Source organism: Sphaerodactylus townsendi, linkage group LG04 (genome assembly GCF_021028975.2).
Source record: "Sphaerodactylus townsendi isolate TG3544 linkage group LG04, MPM_Stown_v2.3, whole genome shotgun sequence".
Classification (NCBI taxonomy): domain Eukaryota; kingdom Metazoa; phylum Chordata; class Lepidosauria; order Squamata; family Sphaerodactylidae; genus Sphaerodactylus; species Sphaerodactylus townsendi.
Window position 1 is genome coordinate 7,059,722 of NC_059428.1, and position 17,553 is coordinate 7,077,274.

General features: G+C 50.2%; 1 protein-coding gene across 2 annotated transcripts; it reads right to left on the reverse strand.

The window, feature by feature from the left end:
• Nucleotides 1–3,149: 3,149 nt before the first annotated feature.
• LOC125431706 (secreted frizzled-related protein 2-like) lies at nucleotides 3,150–16,705 on the reverse strand. 2 transcript variants are annotated; one of them, XM_048494747.1, is made up of 4 exons: nucleotides 16,491–16,705; nucleotides 11,325–11,833; nucleotides 5,006–5,083; nucleotides 3,150–3,855 (listed from the first exon to the last, which is right to left on the reverse strand). In XM_048494747.1, the coding sequence occupies exons 2-4, from the start codon at nucleotides 11,824–11,826 to the stop codon at nucleotides 3,551–3,553; spliced, it is 885 nt and encodes a 294-aa protein (XP_048350704.1). In that variant the 5' UTR covers nucleotides 11,827–11,833; nucleotides 16,491–16,705; the 3' UTR covers nucleotides 3,150–3,550. The 2 variants fall into 2 exon arrangements, with proteins under 2 accessions (XP_048350704.1, XP_048350705.1); XM_048494748.1 differs by lacking the exon at nucleotides 5,006–5,083.
• Between the last annotated feature and the right edge of the window lie 848 nt (nucleotides 16,706–17,553).

The following is a 17,553-nucleotide window of genomic DNA, read 5'->3' on the forward strand; positions in this document are numbered from 1 at the left end:
CCCTCAATCATCCTCGTTGCCCCTCTCTGCACTTTTTCTATCTCTTCGATATCCTTCTTGAGATGTGGCGACCAGAACTGAACACAGTGCTCCAAGTGCGGTCGCACCACGGCTTTATATAAGGGCATGACAATCTTTGCAGTTTTATTGTCAATTCCTTTCCTAATGATCCACAGCATAGAGTTTGCCTTTTTCACAGCCGCCATGCATTGAGCTGACATTCCCATGGAACTATCAACTAAGACGCCCAAATCCCTTTCCTGGTCTGTGACTGATAGCAGTCCCACCCCCTGCAAAGCTGCAGTAGAGATCAGGGGCTGGGTTAAATTTCAGAAGATGCCCAGGGCCCTGCCTGGGGGTTGGCCATTCTAGATGACAAGACTTACCACTTAGAGATCATCACTCCCTTGTTCCTTTGCATTCTGACACACAAAAAGACCCCCCCAGCCACGACACTAAACAAGCACCCTGAAGAGAAGTCTTTTAATTAGACCCATTAACCACAAAATGGCACTGCAACGTAAATATCCACATTGTACAAGATAAGATTTCAGGGGCAACTCCTACTCCATCAACAGCATTATATGATAAGGCTTTTCAGAGTGTTAAAGGCCGTTCGAAAGGGGGAGCGCTGCGTGTTCTCATCCCATTCGTACCTTTGGCCAAACAGAGGGGAAAGGTTTTTGTGCAGTTCCAAAAGCATGCAGAACCTGTTTGATCAGAGGTGAGGTGGGAACGAAAGACACCAAGGGAAGAAAAGTCTTTTCTCAAACCAGCTCTTAGAGGCGACGCTTCCGGAAACACGCTCTCGACTTTCCCTACTTGAAATAAATGCCTTAAACCACAGATGTCAAACTCGCGGCCCTCCAGATGGTATGGACTACAGTTCCCATCATCCCCTGCCAGCATCATGCTGGCAGGAGATGATGGGGACTGTAGTCCATACCATCTGGAGGGCTGCGAGTTTGACACGACTGCCTTAAACACACGGTATAGTCTGAAAATGTATGAAACGTGACAAGGGATAAAAGGGTTTTGACAATGGGAAGGCAATAGTGGGTTCTCACTTCCTGACATCAGGCTAATCCCATTACCAATTTTGCCAGAGCATCCTTTGGGCCATCTACAAGTCCTCCACCCCCACCCCCTTGCACAAGAAACGGGAAACGGAGGAGAGAAGAGAAAGTAGTGGTTACGGCCTGTGTACTGTAGTGGCTGGAAGTGTTGGACTAAGATTCAAGGCCCCGAATTCAAATCCCACCTCTGTCATGAAAGGCAGACTACAAATAATGTACATAAATTAAGCTTACTGGGTTGAGCGCTTTTTTTAGGGTCCTTCCGCGATTGCCTTCGGAGTCGACCTTAGATACGAGCCTTGAGTCCCACCCGAAGTCCTCCCATGGACAGACGTGAGCTGTCGGACTCTGATGGTTCTGACTCTGACTCACCTCCCTCATCATTGAATTTCTGAGCTCTACTGGGGAGTTGACTGGTGGACTCGGGTTGCGCCTCGAGTCAAGTTTGCGACGGCAGTCGCGGAATCTCCCGTCACTTTCGACTCTGCCATTAGTAGCCAATCACAGCTACCAGTGAGTTTCTACGCCCATGCGCAGAAGGGGAGACTTGCGTGGCGACGCGATTTTAAAGCTTTGGGCATGCGCAGGAATCGAGGGACTCAGCAAATCCCAATCGGAACGCAGCGCAGGGAGGTGGTCCCGCCCTCTGAGCTCGGCTCCGGAGACACGAGTCGGCTGCTGTGTGGAGGAACGGGAGGACTTGAGTTTGAGGTGCTTCATATCTGTCGCATTAATTTGAAAGTTGAACCTGAAATTTTTCCCACAAGGGTGTCCGGAAGGGGCCTTTGAGCATGGCCTACCCTGATGGGTCATTGTAAGGCTAAAACTGGGAAGCCTTCAGCCCTCCGCTCGCTGGCTAAAGATGTCCTGGGGTTGCTGTCGGCGCCTAAAGTGCACGTGAGATCTACAACACTGAGATCAGCATCACTTTGTTTCGATCCCAACAAGCTGGAAGGTCAAAATGTGGGCCTCTGACCCTCGGCAGCTCCGAATGCCTGGAGCTGCTATTATTGTTTTTGGTTTAGCTCAGTTTAGTTGGCTTATAGGCTGTCCTTCCCCAAGTGGGCTTACGGCAGCGTACAACATCCATTAAACCACAATGAAATCAATAAAACGCTGCAATTATATCCTGGCACCGTTAACTTCACTAAGGGAGAACGCTTAAATTGGAACTATGAATTAAATGTTGAACGAAGCCCAAACCAGCCTGATTTACAAGAGTGCAACTTTTTGAATCTCCCTCAGTGCCAGATTTTTTTTACAAAGAGTGGAGCAAAGAAATCCCTCTCTAGGGAATTCTCCACCTTCATCTGATGGGTCTTCCTGTCCACCGCTGCCTCCTAGACCCTGAAGATTTTTGGGAAAGTTCTCCAAGACAGTTGAGTTCCTTCTCATTCCCCACTCCATGAAAGAAAGAAAGAAAGAAAGAAAGAAAGAAAGAAAGAAAGAAAGAAAGGAAGGAAGGAAGGAAGGAAGGAAGGAAGGAAGGAAGGAAGGAAGGAAGGAAGGAAGGAAGGAAGGAAGGAAGGAAGGAAGGAAGGAAGGAAGGAAGGAAGGAAGGAAGGAAGGATTTTGATTTATATTCCCCCTTTCTCTCCTGTAAGGAGACTCAAAGGGGCTGACAATCTCCTTTCCCTTCCCCCACCCCCACAACAAACACCCTGTGAGGTATGTGGTGCTGAGAGAGCTCCGAAGAACTGTGACTAGCCCAAGGTCACCCAGCTGGCATGTGTTGGGAGTGCACAAGCTAATCTGGTTCCCCAGATAAGCCTCCACAGTTCAAGTGGCAGAGCGGAGAATCAAACCTGGTTCTCCAGATTAGAGTGCACCTGTTCTTGGAAGGAAGGGAGGGAGGCAGGGAGGGAGGCAGGCAGGCAGGCAGGCAGGCAGGAAAGGAGGGAGGGAGGCAGGGAGGGAGGGAGGGAGGGAGGCAGGGAGGGAGGGAGGGAGGAAGGCAGGGAGGGAGGGAGGAAGGGAGGAAGGCAGGGAGGGAGGGAGGGAGGGAGGGAGGAAGCAGGGAGGGAGGGAGGGAGGAAGCAAGGAAGCAAGGAAGCAGGGAGGCAGGGAGGAAGGGAGGGAGGGAGGGAGGGAGGGAGGAAGGCAGGGAGGGAGGCAGGGAGGGAGGGAGGAAGGGAGGGAGGGAGGGAGGAAGGCAGGAAGGGAGGGTGGGAGGGAGGGAGGGAGGGAGGGAGGAGTCTTTCTTCCCTGTGTTATGACCTTACTGGGTGTCCCTGTAGGGTTTTCAAGGAAAGAGGTTCAGAGGTGGTTTTGCCATTGCCTGCCTCTGCGTAGCGCCTTGATGGTCTCCCATCCAAGGAGTAAACCAGGGCTGACCTTGCTTAGCTTCTGAGACCGGTTGAGATCAGGCTACGTGGGCAACCTCGGTGAATGCAGAGCCAGGAGGAAAGTACCGAAAGTTCTTGGTCTGAAACTGGAAAGTCAGCAGTGGGTGGTGGCGGGAAGGGCCGTGCCCTCTAGCACCGCAGCTTCCGCACGGCCCGGGAGAACCTCTTCATTTCCTTCTCCCCGTGCCGCCACTTCCTGACCCATGAGATGACCAGCCGGCCGGCCACCCGGTGCCCCATGGCCAGAACCACCGGCCCCGGCCCCGCCAGCTCCTTGCAGGAGCAGGTGTCTCCGTCCGCCAGCCACAGAACGGGCCTCTTCAGCTCCTCCTCCGACCAGCTGTCCTGTCTGTACAACGTGCGGCCCCTGGTTTCTGGGACCACCTTCAGGTCTCCTTCCACGCCGGTCAGGGATCGGATGCTCATTTTCAGTGCTGGGGGAGAGAAGGGTTGCCTGTCAGCAGTTTCCTGTGGATCACACCGTCTCCACCTCTCCCCCCCCCACCCCCAGGCCCCAACTGGAGATCTTTTAGAATTATAACTGACCTTCAGACTATGGGGATTCGTTCCCTGGAGAAAATACCAGCTTTGGGAGGTGGATTCCATGAAACAGAAGCGTAAGGACTATAGGGACATGGGGGCACACCTTTCGGTCACATGTACGCCCCGCACCTTTGGGCCACAAGGGGCGCACACCAAACAGTGTGCACCCCAGCCGCATACCACCAAGCACTGACCCCCGCCTCCTTGCAGGCTGCCTGGGACACCCCCTGGGCCCCACCCATGGCCTCTGTACAGGCTGGCTTTTGAGCAAGCCAGCCTGCACGGGGGACAGGGAGCGTGGCCCCACCCTGCACAGAGGCCGGGGGCGGGGCTCAGGGTGTGGCCCTGCCCCAAGCCACGCCCCTGAGTACATGGAGGCACATGGGTGGGGTGTGCCTAGAGGAGGAGGAGGAGGAGGAGAAGAAGGAGAAGAAGAAGAGGAGGAGGAGGAGGAGGAGTTTGGATTTATATCCCCCCTTTCTCTCCTGCAGGAGACTCAAAGGGGCTGACAATCTCCTTGCCCTTCCCCCCTCACAACAAACACCCTGTGAGGTGGGTGGGGCTGAGAGAGCTCCGAGAAGCTGTGACTAGCCCAAGGTCACCCAGCTGGCGTGTGTGGGAGTGCCCAGGCTAATCTGAATTCCCCAGATAAGCCTCCACAGCTCAGACGGCAGAGCTGGGAATCAAACCCGGTTCCTCCAGATTAGACACACGAGCTCTTAACCTCCTGCGCCACTGCTGCCCCACTGCACTGAGTTGTCTCCAGGTGCCATTTTCCCCCAATGCGCCTCGGCTATGAAATTATATCTGACCTGTTAAGATTCCCCACCCAAAAAAACCCCTGCCCTTTCCAAGCTCCACATCCAACTCTCCAGGAATTCCCCTGTCCAGAGTTGGCAACCATGCCCGCCCTCTATAATTGCCAGGCCCATTTCTTTGCACTTTGAGCGGGTCTCTGGCTAGCAGCCCTATCCCAGTTGACCCGTGGTGGCCCGCCAGAGCCCCTGCCCGGTGCCCACCATCATGAGACGGGAAACCAACCAAAATCCTGGCTGCAGAAGTTTTCCATGAATTCCTTCTCGTGATGTCCTCTGTCGAGGCAGGCTGCGCACACCACATCTGGGGAAGGGGGAAAGACACCGTTGGGTGGGCTGTCCATAAATATCAAAACCTTAAATCTGATTTGGTGCTCAATCTGGAGCCAGAACCGCTGGTGGAGCTGTGAAAAAGGCAAACTCTATGCTGGGGATAATTAGGAAAGGAATTGAGAATAAAACTGCAAGGATTGTCATGCCCTTATATAAAGCAGGGGTGCGACCGCCCTTGGAGTCCTGTGTCCAGTTCTGGTCGCCACATCTCAAAAAGGATATCGAAGAGACAGAAAAAGTGCAGAGGAGGGCAACGAGGACGATTGAGGGACTGGAGCACCTTCCTTGTGAGGAGAGGCTGCAGCGTTTGGGACTCTTTAGTTTGGAGAGGAGACGTCTGAGGGGGGATAGGATTGAAGTCTGTAAAATTATGCATGGGGTAGAAAATGTTGACAGAGAGACATTTTTCTCTCTTTCTCACAATACTAGAACCAGGGGGCATTCATTGAAAATGCTGGGGGGAAGAATTAGGACTAATAAAAGGAAACACTTCTTCACGCCACGAGTGATTGGTATTTGGAATGTGCTGCCACAGGAGGTGGTGATGGCCACTCACCTGGATAGCCTTAAAAAGGGGCTTGGACAGATTGATGGAGGAGGAGTCGATCTATGGCTACCAATCTGGATCCTCCTTGATCTGAGGTTGCAAATGCCTTAGCAGACCAGGTGCTCGGGAGCATCAGCCGCAGAAGGCCATTGCTTTCACCTCCTGCACGTGAGCTCCCAAAGGCACCTGGTGGGCCACTGCGAGTAGCAGAGAGCTGGACTAGATGGACTCTGGTCTGATCCAGCTGGCTTGTTCTTATGTTCTTATGTTCTAATGTTGGACATAAGGTTTTCATGAGAACCTGCAGTGCCACGTTCTGGATCAGTCATAGCTCCCAGAGTAGTCTCAAGGGTAGCCCTGCATAGAGTGAGCTACAGTAGTCTAACCTGGAGGTGCCTGTTGCGTGGATCACTACAGCTGGATCAGGAGGGGCAGATAGGAGGCTGGCTGCCTAATTTGGTGAAAAAAAATACCTTCCTGGCAGCATTTGTGACTTGGCCTTCCATTATTATTTAATAAATAACTTCTCCCAGAGCAATTGTGGCAGAACCCAGGAAGAAAATCTTGTTATTGGTCTTCTTCATTCCACAAGATCAGTCCCTGAGAAGACAGTTCTTACAATAATAATAATAATAATAATAATAATAATAATAATAATAATAATAATAATAATAATAATAATAATAATAATAATAATAGGACATAAAGGTTGAGGGAGTTAAAGTTGAAATGCCACGGACACTTAAATCTCTAAGTTGTTACTCTACGTTACACAGTGCATATTGTTTTTAGCTTTTCTATTACAGTTTTTTTTTAAAGTAGACTTTTTTGTTGGGTGGTGTTATCCCTTTTTTCAAATTTGCTGTTTTTATCTTTTATACGTTATTGTTGCCGATACTTTTAATTTTTAACCGCTGGTAACAATTAATGATTAATTTTTGTTTAACTAATGTGAGTGAATAAGTCTTTGTTGTCAGTCATCCAAGTTCTGTGTGGATGAAATCCTGTCTTAGAAAGTGATGAAATAAACTCAGGGAGGGTGTCCAGGTGGGATCTGGAGATCTCCCGGAATTACCTCCAATTTCCAGACAAACGAGATCAGTTCCCCTAAAGGAGATTGTCGCTTTGGAGGGCGGGCCCCGCGTTTATCTCTCCCACTGTCTTCCCCAGACTTGATCCCCAGTTTTCTTTGCTGTGTTCTGATCCCACTGTCTTATGCAGTTCTCATCCACAAGGTGTTTGCCGGCTGCTGCTGGGGGAGGAAAGGGCAGAGGGGTTGCCAGCTCCCTCCTGGCCACGGCGGGGGATGCCACAGGCACATCCAGAGTGGGAAAAACACCTGGAGATTTGCAGATTGATCCCGAGGAGGACAGGGAGGACCTCGGAAGGGCACGTTGCCAGAGGTGGGATCCAGCAGGTTCTCACAGGTTCCCGAGAGTAGGTTACTAATTATTGGTGTGTGCCGAGAGGGGGTTACTAATGGGTGATTTTGCCACGTGATTTTTGCCTGAGTTACGCCCCTCCTCTCAGCAGTAGCGCACAGGACTTGAAGCAGTCTAGCAGGAGGTGCACCGCCGTGCGTGGCAAGGTGCCTGCGCCAAGGCGTGCATCTCGCTTTCCCTGCCAAAGCGACCGGCGCAGCCCGGCTTTCGCGTCCCTGCCACAGCCCTCCGCCCCAGGAATGCCCTGCCTCTATCGCTGCCCAGCCACGCTTCCCATCGATGTCCCCGCCCAGCCCCATTGGCGCTACGCCACAGTTTGAATCCCACCACCATGGGAACCTGTTACTAAAATTTTTGGATCCCACCACTGCACGTTGCCATACTGTCCCCTTTCCAGAGCATCTATTTTCTCCCAGGGAACTTATCTCTGTTGTGTGGAGATGAGCTGTAGGAGACTGGCAACCCTAAAGGACTGACAAGTGTAACCCCCATGCTCAGAATGGGTTGACCCAGAAAGGGGTGGAGACTCAAAGCAGCAGGAGGCTGCAGAGCTCATGTGGTTTGGAGGAGACGAGGCTACCAGACTCGGACCTTGATTTGTCTCAGCCCTGAACACCTTGTTAAGGTAAACTGCAATATTGTTGGGAACTACTGGGAAGGGAGTTGTTTATTTTTGTTATGTTGTAAATGTTGGAGTTTATTGTTTCAGGGTTTCTTTTTGTGGTTGTCATGGGTGAGAGTTCACCTGGAAACCTTCACCATGTTGAATCCTGTTCACCAAGCCCTGGGAGTCTTCAGGAGCCAACCCACTTGCAAAGAAGAATTGGACTTGGCAGTATCAGGAGACTGTAACTAGAAGGACTTGAAAATGCAACCTGAACAGGACCTTGAAGTGTGATGTTAAATGTTGATGTTATATGTTATGTGTTAAGAAAGTAAACCATTTTGTTTTTAAAATTTCTTGTTGCAAACTCATTCCAAGTTCTGCCCCACAGAACCCGCAAGCAGAGGTTACACAAGCACAACGTGAAGGCGTCTGTGTGCTGGATAAGTCTCAGTAAAGGCTGCAGGCGGAAGGGGTGTGTGTGTGCCGTTTTCACTGGCCGTCCCGTGTTGTCGATTGCAACAGGCAGATCTGCCCTCGGGGACCACCCTCAGCCTCTGTGCAGATGGGTGTTCGAGTGTTTTGACCATCAAGGACCTTTGGCGGGAAGCTGAGAAGCCTTTCACGGAAAGCCAAAGGGCAGAGATCGCATGACGCAACCCTCTTTGCGGGGCGTACGTGCCGCTGGTGTTAACGTCGCTGCCTCGCGGAGCAGCAATCAGTACAGCCCTTGATGCTGGTTTGGAAAAAACTCTTCACCGCGTCCCTGACCCCACCAGCCTTCGTTCTCTTGCACAATCCTTGAATTCCTTTCCCTAATCTTGTTGTACGCAGACACGTCCACTCCGCCTTCCTCATTGTCTCCCTTTCCTCTCCTCCAGCTTTCATATTTCATACTCAGTGGCGGCGAACCTTTGGCACTCCAGATGTTACGAACTACAATTCCCATCAGCCCCTTCCAATTGGCCATGCTGGCAGGGGTTGATGGGAATTGTAGTCCATAACATATGGAGTGCCAAAGGTTCGCCACCACGGCTATACATCTTCATGTACAAGAGGACTAGAAACCTGATACATTTTGAAGTCCTAATCGAGATTCTTAGGAGAAATGGAAGGCAGACGGAAAATAACACCAGATGGATGGACTCTATAAAGGAACCCTCTGCTTGCAAGACCAGACCAAGGCAGTTAACAATAGGGCATTTTGGAGGTAATTAGAATGAGAGAATCATAGAGTTGGAAGATACCCCTAAGGGCCATCCAGTCCACCCCCCTGCCATGCAGGAACACACAATCAAAGCACTCCTGACAGACGGCCAGGCTCTCCTTAATAACCTCCGTAGAAGGAGACTCCATATTTGAACAGCCCTGACAGTCAGGAATTTTCTCCTGATGTTTAGGTGGAATGTCTTTTCCTTCACCTTGAATCCATGACTTCCGGTCCCCGTCTCTGGAGCAGCAGAAAACAAGCTTGCTCCCTCATCAACATGACATCCCTTCAAGTATCTAAACACAGCTAATGTCCCTCCTTAACGTTCTCTCCTCTGACTAAACATCCCCAGCTCCCTAAGTTTCCCTTAATTTATTGTCAGAGGCTTTCACGGCCGGAATCACTGGGGTGCTGTGTGGTTTCCGGGCTGTATGGCCGTGTTCTAGCAGCATTCAGATCCTCTGAAGATGCCAGCCACAGATGCAGGCGAAACATCAGGAGAGAATGCTGCTAGAACACGGCCATGCAGCCCAGAAACCACACAGTTTCCCTTAATTCTTAGGGTCACCACTGAGCTGGAAGCAACTTGATGGCAACTCACACACATGCACACACAACTGAGACGATCAGAAAACGGAGAGAGTTATGAAGACAATCAGACTCTGCATTAGAACAGAAAAACAGTGTGTGAAAGAAAGCGCAGGGCAGGTAATGCCAGTTAAAAACTGCACACCTCCTTTCATGCCCCCCCCCATCTGCTGCTGTGGGCCGCCGGATGTTCTGACCCAGGTGGGAAGAGTTGCATTTATATCCCCCCTTTCTCTCCTGTAAGGACACACAAAGGGGCTTACACTCTCCTTTCCCTTCCCCCCTCACAACAAACCCCCTGAGAGGTGGGTGGGGCTGAGAGAGCTCCGAAGAGCTGTGACCAGCCCAAGGTCACCCATCTGGCGTGTCTAGGAGTGCACAAGCTAATCTAGTTTTGTTACCGCCAGAAAAATAAACAAAATATTTTCCTGAAGTCAGGTTGCCTGGCTACACTGGCTCCATGCCCGGACACGGAGACTTGTGTGGTTCAGAAGCCTCCATAAGGTTCACAGAGAACGCATATGTATGTTTGTGCCAATGCTATATGGTTTCCCTCTTGTTTGTGCCTTTCTAGGATGTAATAAAAGCCCCTTTTAAGTTGAATTTATGATGTGCCTGCAGTTTAAGATGTTAGTTCAGTTAGGTTCTTCAGTTAGTTTAAGGTTTTGTTATTGTTAGATTTAAGAAGGCCATGCCAATAAGTATCTGTAAAGTCTTGCCCATAAGTATAAGTACATGTGTTTATCCTTTAAGGTTTCCCTAACGTTTAAGTTTAGAAAGGTTATTTTTGAAATTTGTGTCTGATGGCCAAAGCAGTGGCCAGAAAGGCTGATATTAAGGGACAAGGAAGTTAGTCCTGGAATTCTGTTTGGACCAACACCCAGGTAATCCCATCTTCACCAACAAAAGGGCCTTTTGACTAACAAAGAATGGACTCAGGGTGTGTGGACTGGCTGTTGGAAGATGTCACCCTGATTTGCTATTGGACTGTTTGAAGTTTTACTCTCAGGATCCAGAAGCTCATTGGACTGTTCACATCCTTACTTTCAGGATCCAAGAATTCATTGGATCATTTAAACTTGTCTCTGTCTAACACTCCCAAGGAACCACCTCAGGCAAGAAGGTGCAAGCTTTCCTTCTGGGATTTGATCTCATCAGCATGTGCAAAGGGATTGTTTTCTCCCTTTGACGTTCTAGGATATTTTCTCTGTATTAGATGGAAGGAGACCGCCCCCTTCCTGGTCTTTTGCACTATGGGGGTGGGACTGCCCTACACCCCCTTTCTGGGTTACTGGGGAAATGTATAAAAGAACTCTTTACTCTAGAACTCTTTACTCTAGAACTCTTTACTCTAGAGCTGTGGCTATGCTAAACTCCGAGGCTTCATGTTGATGTGTTTGGGGCTGTGTAGGGATGGGTGGAGGAAGGGGGAAGTGAGGATGATGTATGAGTCTGAAAGTGTATGAGTATGATGTATTGTATGAAATTGTGTGCATCGAGGAATGCTGCTGTAAATTTCGTTGTGCGTGCACAATGACAATAAATGCTTATGCTTAAAAGGGCTGATGCACAGCCATGTGAAGATCCTTTTTGCTGAGCTGGGCCAGGAAATCACTTGCCAATAAAGAATCTCCCTGCTTGAAGAACATTAGCTTCCTGCGCCTCATTAAGTTGCTGAGCTGAAATCACTTATTGTTACCTGGCAAATCACAGTAACAGTTTCCCAGATAAGTCTCCACAGCTCAAGTGGCAGAGCAGGGAATCAAACCCAGTTCTCCAGATTATTAGAGTGCACCTTCTCTTAACCGCTCAGTCACTCACCTTCTTTCGGGCGTGGCTGCCTGTCCTCAGGTCCGGCAGGAGGGATGCAGAGTTCGTTCCCGTGCGGGAAGCGGCTGCAGTTCAGCATCTCCGGCCAGGGGAAGCCGAAGGCGGCCATGACAGGCGAGCAGCCGTCCCGGACGTCCTCGCAGAGGGACCTGCAAGGGAAGATGGGCTCTTCCACCCCGCTGATGCACACGGGGGCGAAGAGGGAGCAGAGGAACTTCTTGGTGTCGCGGTGGCACTGCTTGTTCAGCAGGGGCACCCAGGAGGCCGCCTGCTGCAGTGCCTCCTTCATGGTGTCATGGCCCAGCAGGTTCGGCAGCCGCATCTCGCTGTAGCCGACCCCGTGGCACAGGCTCAAGCTGCTCGGCACAGGCTTGCAGCTGCTGCGCCTGGAGCTCAGCTGGGACAGGTAGTGGGGGAAAGAGGAGGAGGAGGAGGAGGAAGAGGGGAAGCTCCAAGCAGCCAGCAGGAAAGCAACGGGCAGTAGGACGTCCATGAGGCACCTGGAGGAGAAAGGCACACCTGAGTCAGAGCTCTGCTCGGAGCATCTGGTCCCTTGGTCTTCAGAGGCCCCTTCCGCACACGCAGAATAATGAGTTTTCAAACCACTTTCACAACTGTTTGCAAGTGGATTTTGCTATTCCGCACAGCTTCAAAGAGCACTGAAAGCAGTTTGAAAGTGCATTATTCTGCATGTGCGGAATGAGCCAAAGACAATGTGTGGTTGAAGGCTCTCGTGGCCAGAATCAACCGGCCGTTGTGGGTTTTCTGGGCTGTGTGACCATGCTCTGATAGTTTTTGCCAGCGTGGTGTAGGGGTTAAGAGCCGGTGCACTCTGATCTGGAGAACCAGGTTTGATTCCCTGCTTTGCCACTTGAGCTGTGGAGGCTTATCTGGGGAACCAGGTTAGCTTGTGCACTCCAACACATGCCAGCTGGGTGACCTTGGGCTAGTCACAGTTCTTGGGAGTTCTCTCAGCCCCACCCACCTCACAGGGGGTTTGTTGTGAGGGGGGAAGGGAAAGGAGTTTGTAAGCCCCTTTGAGTGTCCTGCAGGAGAGAAAGGGGGGGATATAAACCCAAACTCCTCCTCCTCCTCCTCCTCCTCCTCCTCCTCTTCTTCTTCTTCTTCTTCTTCTTCTTCTTCTTCTTCTTCTTCTTCTTCTTCTTCTTCTTCTTCTTGTGGGTTTTCTGGGCTGCGTGGCTGCACTCTGGTACTTGTTGCTCTTAACATTTCATCCGCATCTTTAGGTTCGCCGCACACTGTGCCGCAGAGAGAAACACGTTTTACCGTGACGTGCCTCGGAACATGCTGGCCAGAGATGTGGGCAAACATTCGCAGAAGATCACAGCCACATAGAAGAAGAAGAAGAAGAAGAAGAAGAAGAAGAAGAAGAAGAAGAAGAAGAAGAAGAAGAAGAAGAAGAAGAAGAAGAAGAAGAAGAAGAAGAAGAAGAAGAAGAAGAAGAAGAAGAAGAAGAAGTAGAGGAGGAGGAGGAGAAGGAGGAGGAGGAGGAGGGGGGGAGGAGGAGACTCAAAGGGGCTTACAATCTCCTTGCCCTTCCCCCCTCACAACAAGCACCCTGTGAGGTGGGTGGGGCTGAGAGAGCTCCGAGAAGCTGTGACTAGCCCAAGGTCCCCCAGCTGGCGTGTGTGGGAGTGCACAGGCTAACCTGAATTCCCCAGATAAGCCTCCACAGCTCAGGCGGCAGAGCGGGGAATCAAACCCGGTTCCTCCAGATTAGATACACGAGCTCTTAACCTCCTACGCCACTGCTGCTCACTCTGAGGTCCCTGCCCTCTCCAAATCTTGTTCTCCCTGGGTTTCACTCCTAAATCGCCAGGTATTTCCCAAGCAGGAGTTGGCAACCTGACTGGCAGCCCATTTCTGCATTAGTCAGACAAAACAAGGAATGAGAACAGAGGAGCGGAGTTAGTCAGCTGCCACTGGAGAGGTAATTTATAAAAGATCAGTAAGATGCTGTTAGTTAAACAAAGAACTGTAATTTCATTAGCAGAGAGGCTTTGCTTGGAAGAAGGGTGGGGGGGAGATTTCTGCACTTTTTAGTAAAGTCTGATACACATGCTGTGGAATTTGGGTACAGCCTCTCCCCAGAAAGATAAAGGAGACAAGGCGTACAGAAAAACACATATAAGGGCGAAGTAAAACTGAGTTGATACAGCAACCAAGATCTCTGAACGGGGCAAGATGACATGAAGAATACACGCCCAATTGTGGAAAGCAAGGTGGGCTTTGGAGAGGAGTGGAGATCCAAATGGCAATGTGCACGTATTCCAAATCTAGCCAATGGTCAGAAGACAAGGAGGGATGTTTGTAAGAGGGTATAAATTATGTTACGCAAGCAACAGCCCCTTTGAACCTCCTCCCTGTGGCTAACAGAGGAGAGTTCCCTCTTCTGCGCAGAATTGAAAGAAAACGATAAATCTCTGAACACTGAAGATGTTTTTGGATGGTTATTTTTGTAACCGGTCAGAGCTTTTGCTCTGTGGACAGGGCCTTTGCCCCTGCGCCTATCATGGGGAGCTCCGGGCATTACAACCGATCTCTAGAAGACAGAGATCCGTTTCACCTGGAGAACACGGCTGCTTTGGAGGGTGTAACTGATGGCATCCCATCACTCTGAGGTCCCTGCCCTCTCCAAATCTTGCTCTTCCTGGGCTTCACCCCTACATCTTAGTGATTTCCGCAGGGCCTGTAAGACCGCATTGTTCCACTCGGCTTTTGGGGAGCCCAGCCGCGGACTGGATACCCCTGTGCTGTGTGCCGCATCGTCATCGGCATTACCTATGTGACATCTTTCTGGTATTGTCTGTCCCCTCCCGGCCTAGAGATCGGGCGCCATCAGCATTAGTCTTATCAGTTTTGTCTTCTTAGATTAGATTGCTGCTATTTTTAATTTTTAATTATTTATTGATTATTTATTGTGCACTATTGTTTTACTTGTTGTTTTGTTGTACACCACCCAGAGCCCTTCGGGGGTGGGCAGTTTATCAAGTTTAATTAATTAATTAATTAATTAATTAATTGTTGTGGTGGTTGTGGTTGTGGTTGTGGTAATAATAATAATAATAATAATAATAATAATAATAATAATAATAATAATAATAATAATAATAATAATAATAATACAGTCCTAGATGCTGGGGAAGTGTCCGACGTGTGATGTGATACAAAATCCAGCATATTGATCTTGTTTGCTGTGTATAACTGTTTTTGTATCAATAAAATAATAATAAATTGCCAGGTATTTCCCAAGCAGGAGTTGGCAACCTGACTGCCAGCCCATTTCTGCATTAGTCAGACAAAACAAGGAGTGAGAACAGAGGTGCGGAGTTAGTCAGCTGCCACTGGAGAAGCAGGTAGGGAGGCCAAGGTGATCAAAACAACAGTATCCACGTTACCAACACTAAATAAAACTATGACTAATACTAACAATGCAGTCCCATTAGTCAATGATCCTTGCAGTTTCGTAGGCAAAAGAAAGCAGGTCTCTGCCCGCAAGGAGCTTACAGAAATATGCTGGTAAAAGAAACAGAACAGACAGGAAGGAAGGAAGGAACTGGTTGTTGTGGACTTTCCGGGCTGTGTGGCCGTGGTCTGGTAGATCTTGTTCCTAACGTTTCACCTGCATCTTTGGCTGGCATCTTCAGACGTGTATCACAGAGAGAAGTCAGTTATAAGAGAAGTCTGGATACACATGTAACACACTTCCCTCTGCGATACACCTCTGAAGATGCCAGCCACAGCTGCAGGCGAAATGTTAGGAACAAGATCTACCAGACCACGGCCACACAGCCCGGAAAGTCCACAACAACCAGTTGAATCCAGTCGTGAAAGCCTTCCACAAGACAGGAAGTTCTTCAAAGAGCAAGGTAAAAAACCCTGGAGAAGAGACGGACTAGAGGACAAAGGTCTGTTTTTAGCCTGTCTCAGCCTCCTCCTTTTGTGGAGCATGCTGCTACAGTTGCCAACTTCCAGGTGGTCACTGGAGATCTCCTGGGATTACAACTGATTTCCAGACTACAGAGATCAGTGCAGAAAACGGCCACTTTGGAGGGGGAGCATCCTTGTTGAGCTGCCCCTTTTCCCTCCAGACTCCCCCCCTCCTCAGGTTACACCTGCAAAATCCCCAGGAATTTCCCAACCTGGAGTTGGCAGCCCTACATAAAGGTGAGCTCTCACCCCACACAGCAGCTAGATGAACATAAGAACATAAGAACAAACCAGCTGGATCAGACCAGAGTCCATCTAGTCCAGCTCTCTGCTACTCGCAGTGGCCCACCAGGTGCCTTTGGGAGCTCACATGCAGGAGGTGAAAGCAAGGGCCTTCTGCTGCTGCTACTGCTCCCGAGCACCTGGTCTGCTAAGGCATTTGCAATCTGAGATCAAGGAGGATCACGATTGGTAGCCACAGATCGACTTCTCCTCCATAAATCTGTCCAAGCCCTTTTTAAAGCTATCCAGGTTAGTGGCCATCACCACCTCCTGTGGCAGCATATTCCAAACACCAATCCCATGTTGCGTGAAGAAGTGTTTCCTTTTATTAGTCCTAATTCTTCCTCCCAGCATTTTCAATGGATGCCCCCTGGTTCTAGTATTGTGAGAAAGACAGAAAAATTTCTCTCTGTCCATATTTTCTACCCCATGCATCATTTTATAGACTTCAATCCTATCCCCCCTCAGCCGTCTCCTCTCCAAACTAAAGAGTCCCCAACGCTGCAGCCTCTCCTCATAGGGAAGGTGCTCCAGTCCCTCAATCATCCTTGTTGCCCTTCTCTGCACTTTTTCTATCTCTTCGACATCCTTTTTGAGATGCGGCGACCAGAACTGGACACAGGACTCCAAGTGCAGTCGCACCACGGCTTTATATAAGGGCATGACAATCTTTGCAGTTTTATTCTTAATGATCCCCAGCATAGAGTTTGCCTTTTCCACAGCTGCCATGCATTGAGTTGACATTCCCATGGAACTATCAACCAAGACGCCCAAATCCCTTTCCTGGTCTGTGACTGATAGCACTGACCCCTGTAGCGTGTCTGTGAAGTTTGGATTTTCCTCAGCCCCTCCCTCCCCTCTACCTTGTCCTCCCCCCCAAAAAAACTAAGCTATGGTCCCCGGCATGCTGCCAAAAGAAGTTACCTGGCCAGGCAGAGCGACCTGCCCTGCTCGGTGCCTTCTTTGGTGGGGATGCTCAGCTGCAGACGCTTCTAGGGCAAGCTTTGCTCGTCCTTTGTCCTGCTCTCTGGCCGCCTCTGCAGCGTTTATAGGGCTCCCAACCTGGGCTGTACCTGAATCAGGTCGCCCGAGGCGGTGCAAAGGGAAGCTTTTCAGTAACGAGCTTGGGGGAAACCACAGGATATATGTTTGGTCTTGAATGAACCACTGCAGGAAATCCAAGACAGGCAGTAAAATAAAAGGAGGAGGGGGGGGGGCTGTTTGAGCAGCCAGCCCTGTAATTATCCCTCCCTCTCTCCAAAACAATAAACTCTGGGCTCCTGGCTTTGGATAAGGGGCGACAGTCATTCAGGAAACATCCAGCTTTCCAGCAAACAACCACCCCCCCCCCCCAAAGGAAGGCCGGCCGCTATCATCACCAGACATCAGAAAAGGGGATTACAACCCCTAAGCCATCTGGACCCAAAGCAGCAGCAGCAGCACAGCCTTTCCCAAAGCAAAGATAAGGAAGGACTGATTGGCCAAGAGCCGGTTTTCTGCCAGAGATACTTAAGTTGGGGCATTAGATTGGGGCATTAGATCCTTTAAGCAAATGCAGTGGCAGCAGTGGCGTAGGAGGTTAAGAGCTCGTGTCTCTAATCTGGAGGAACCGGGTTTGATTCCCCGCTCTGCCGCCTGAGCTGTGGAGGCTTCTCTGGGGAATTCAGATTAGCCTGGGCACTCCCACACACGCCAGCTGGGTGACCTTGGGCTAGTCACAGCTTCTCAGAGCTCTCTCAGCCCCACCCACCTCACAGGGTGTTTGTTGGGAGGGGGGAAGGGCAAGGAGATTGTCAGCCCCTTTGAGTCTCCTGCAGGAGAGAAAGGGGGGATATAAATCCAAACTCCTCCTCCTCTTCCTCAGGAGGAGGATCTGATGGTAGTCAAGCAAATGCCAGCCACAGATGCAGGCGAAACGTCAGGAGAAAATGCAACTGGAACACGGCCATACAGCCCGGAAACCCCACAACACCCCAGTCAGGACCGA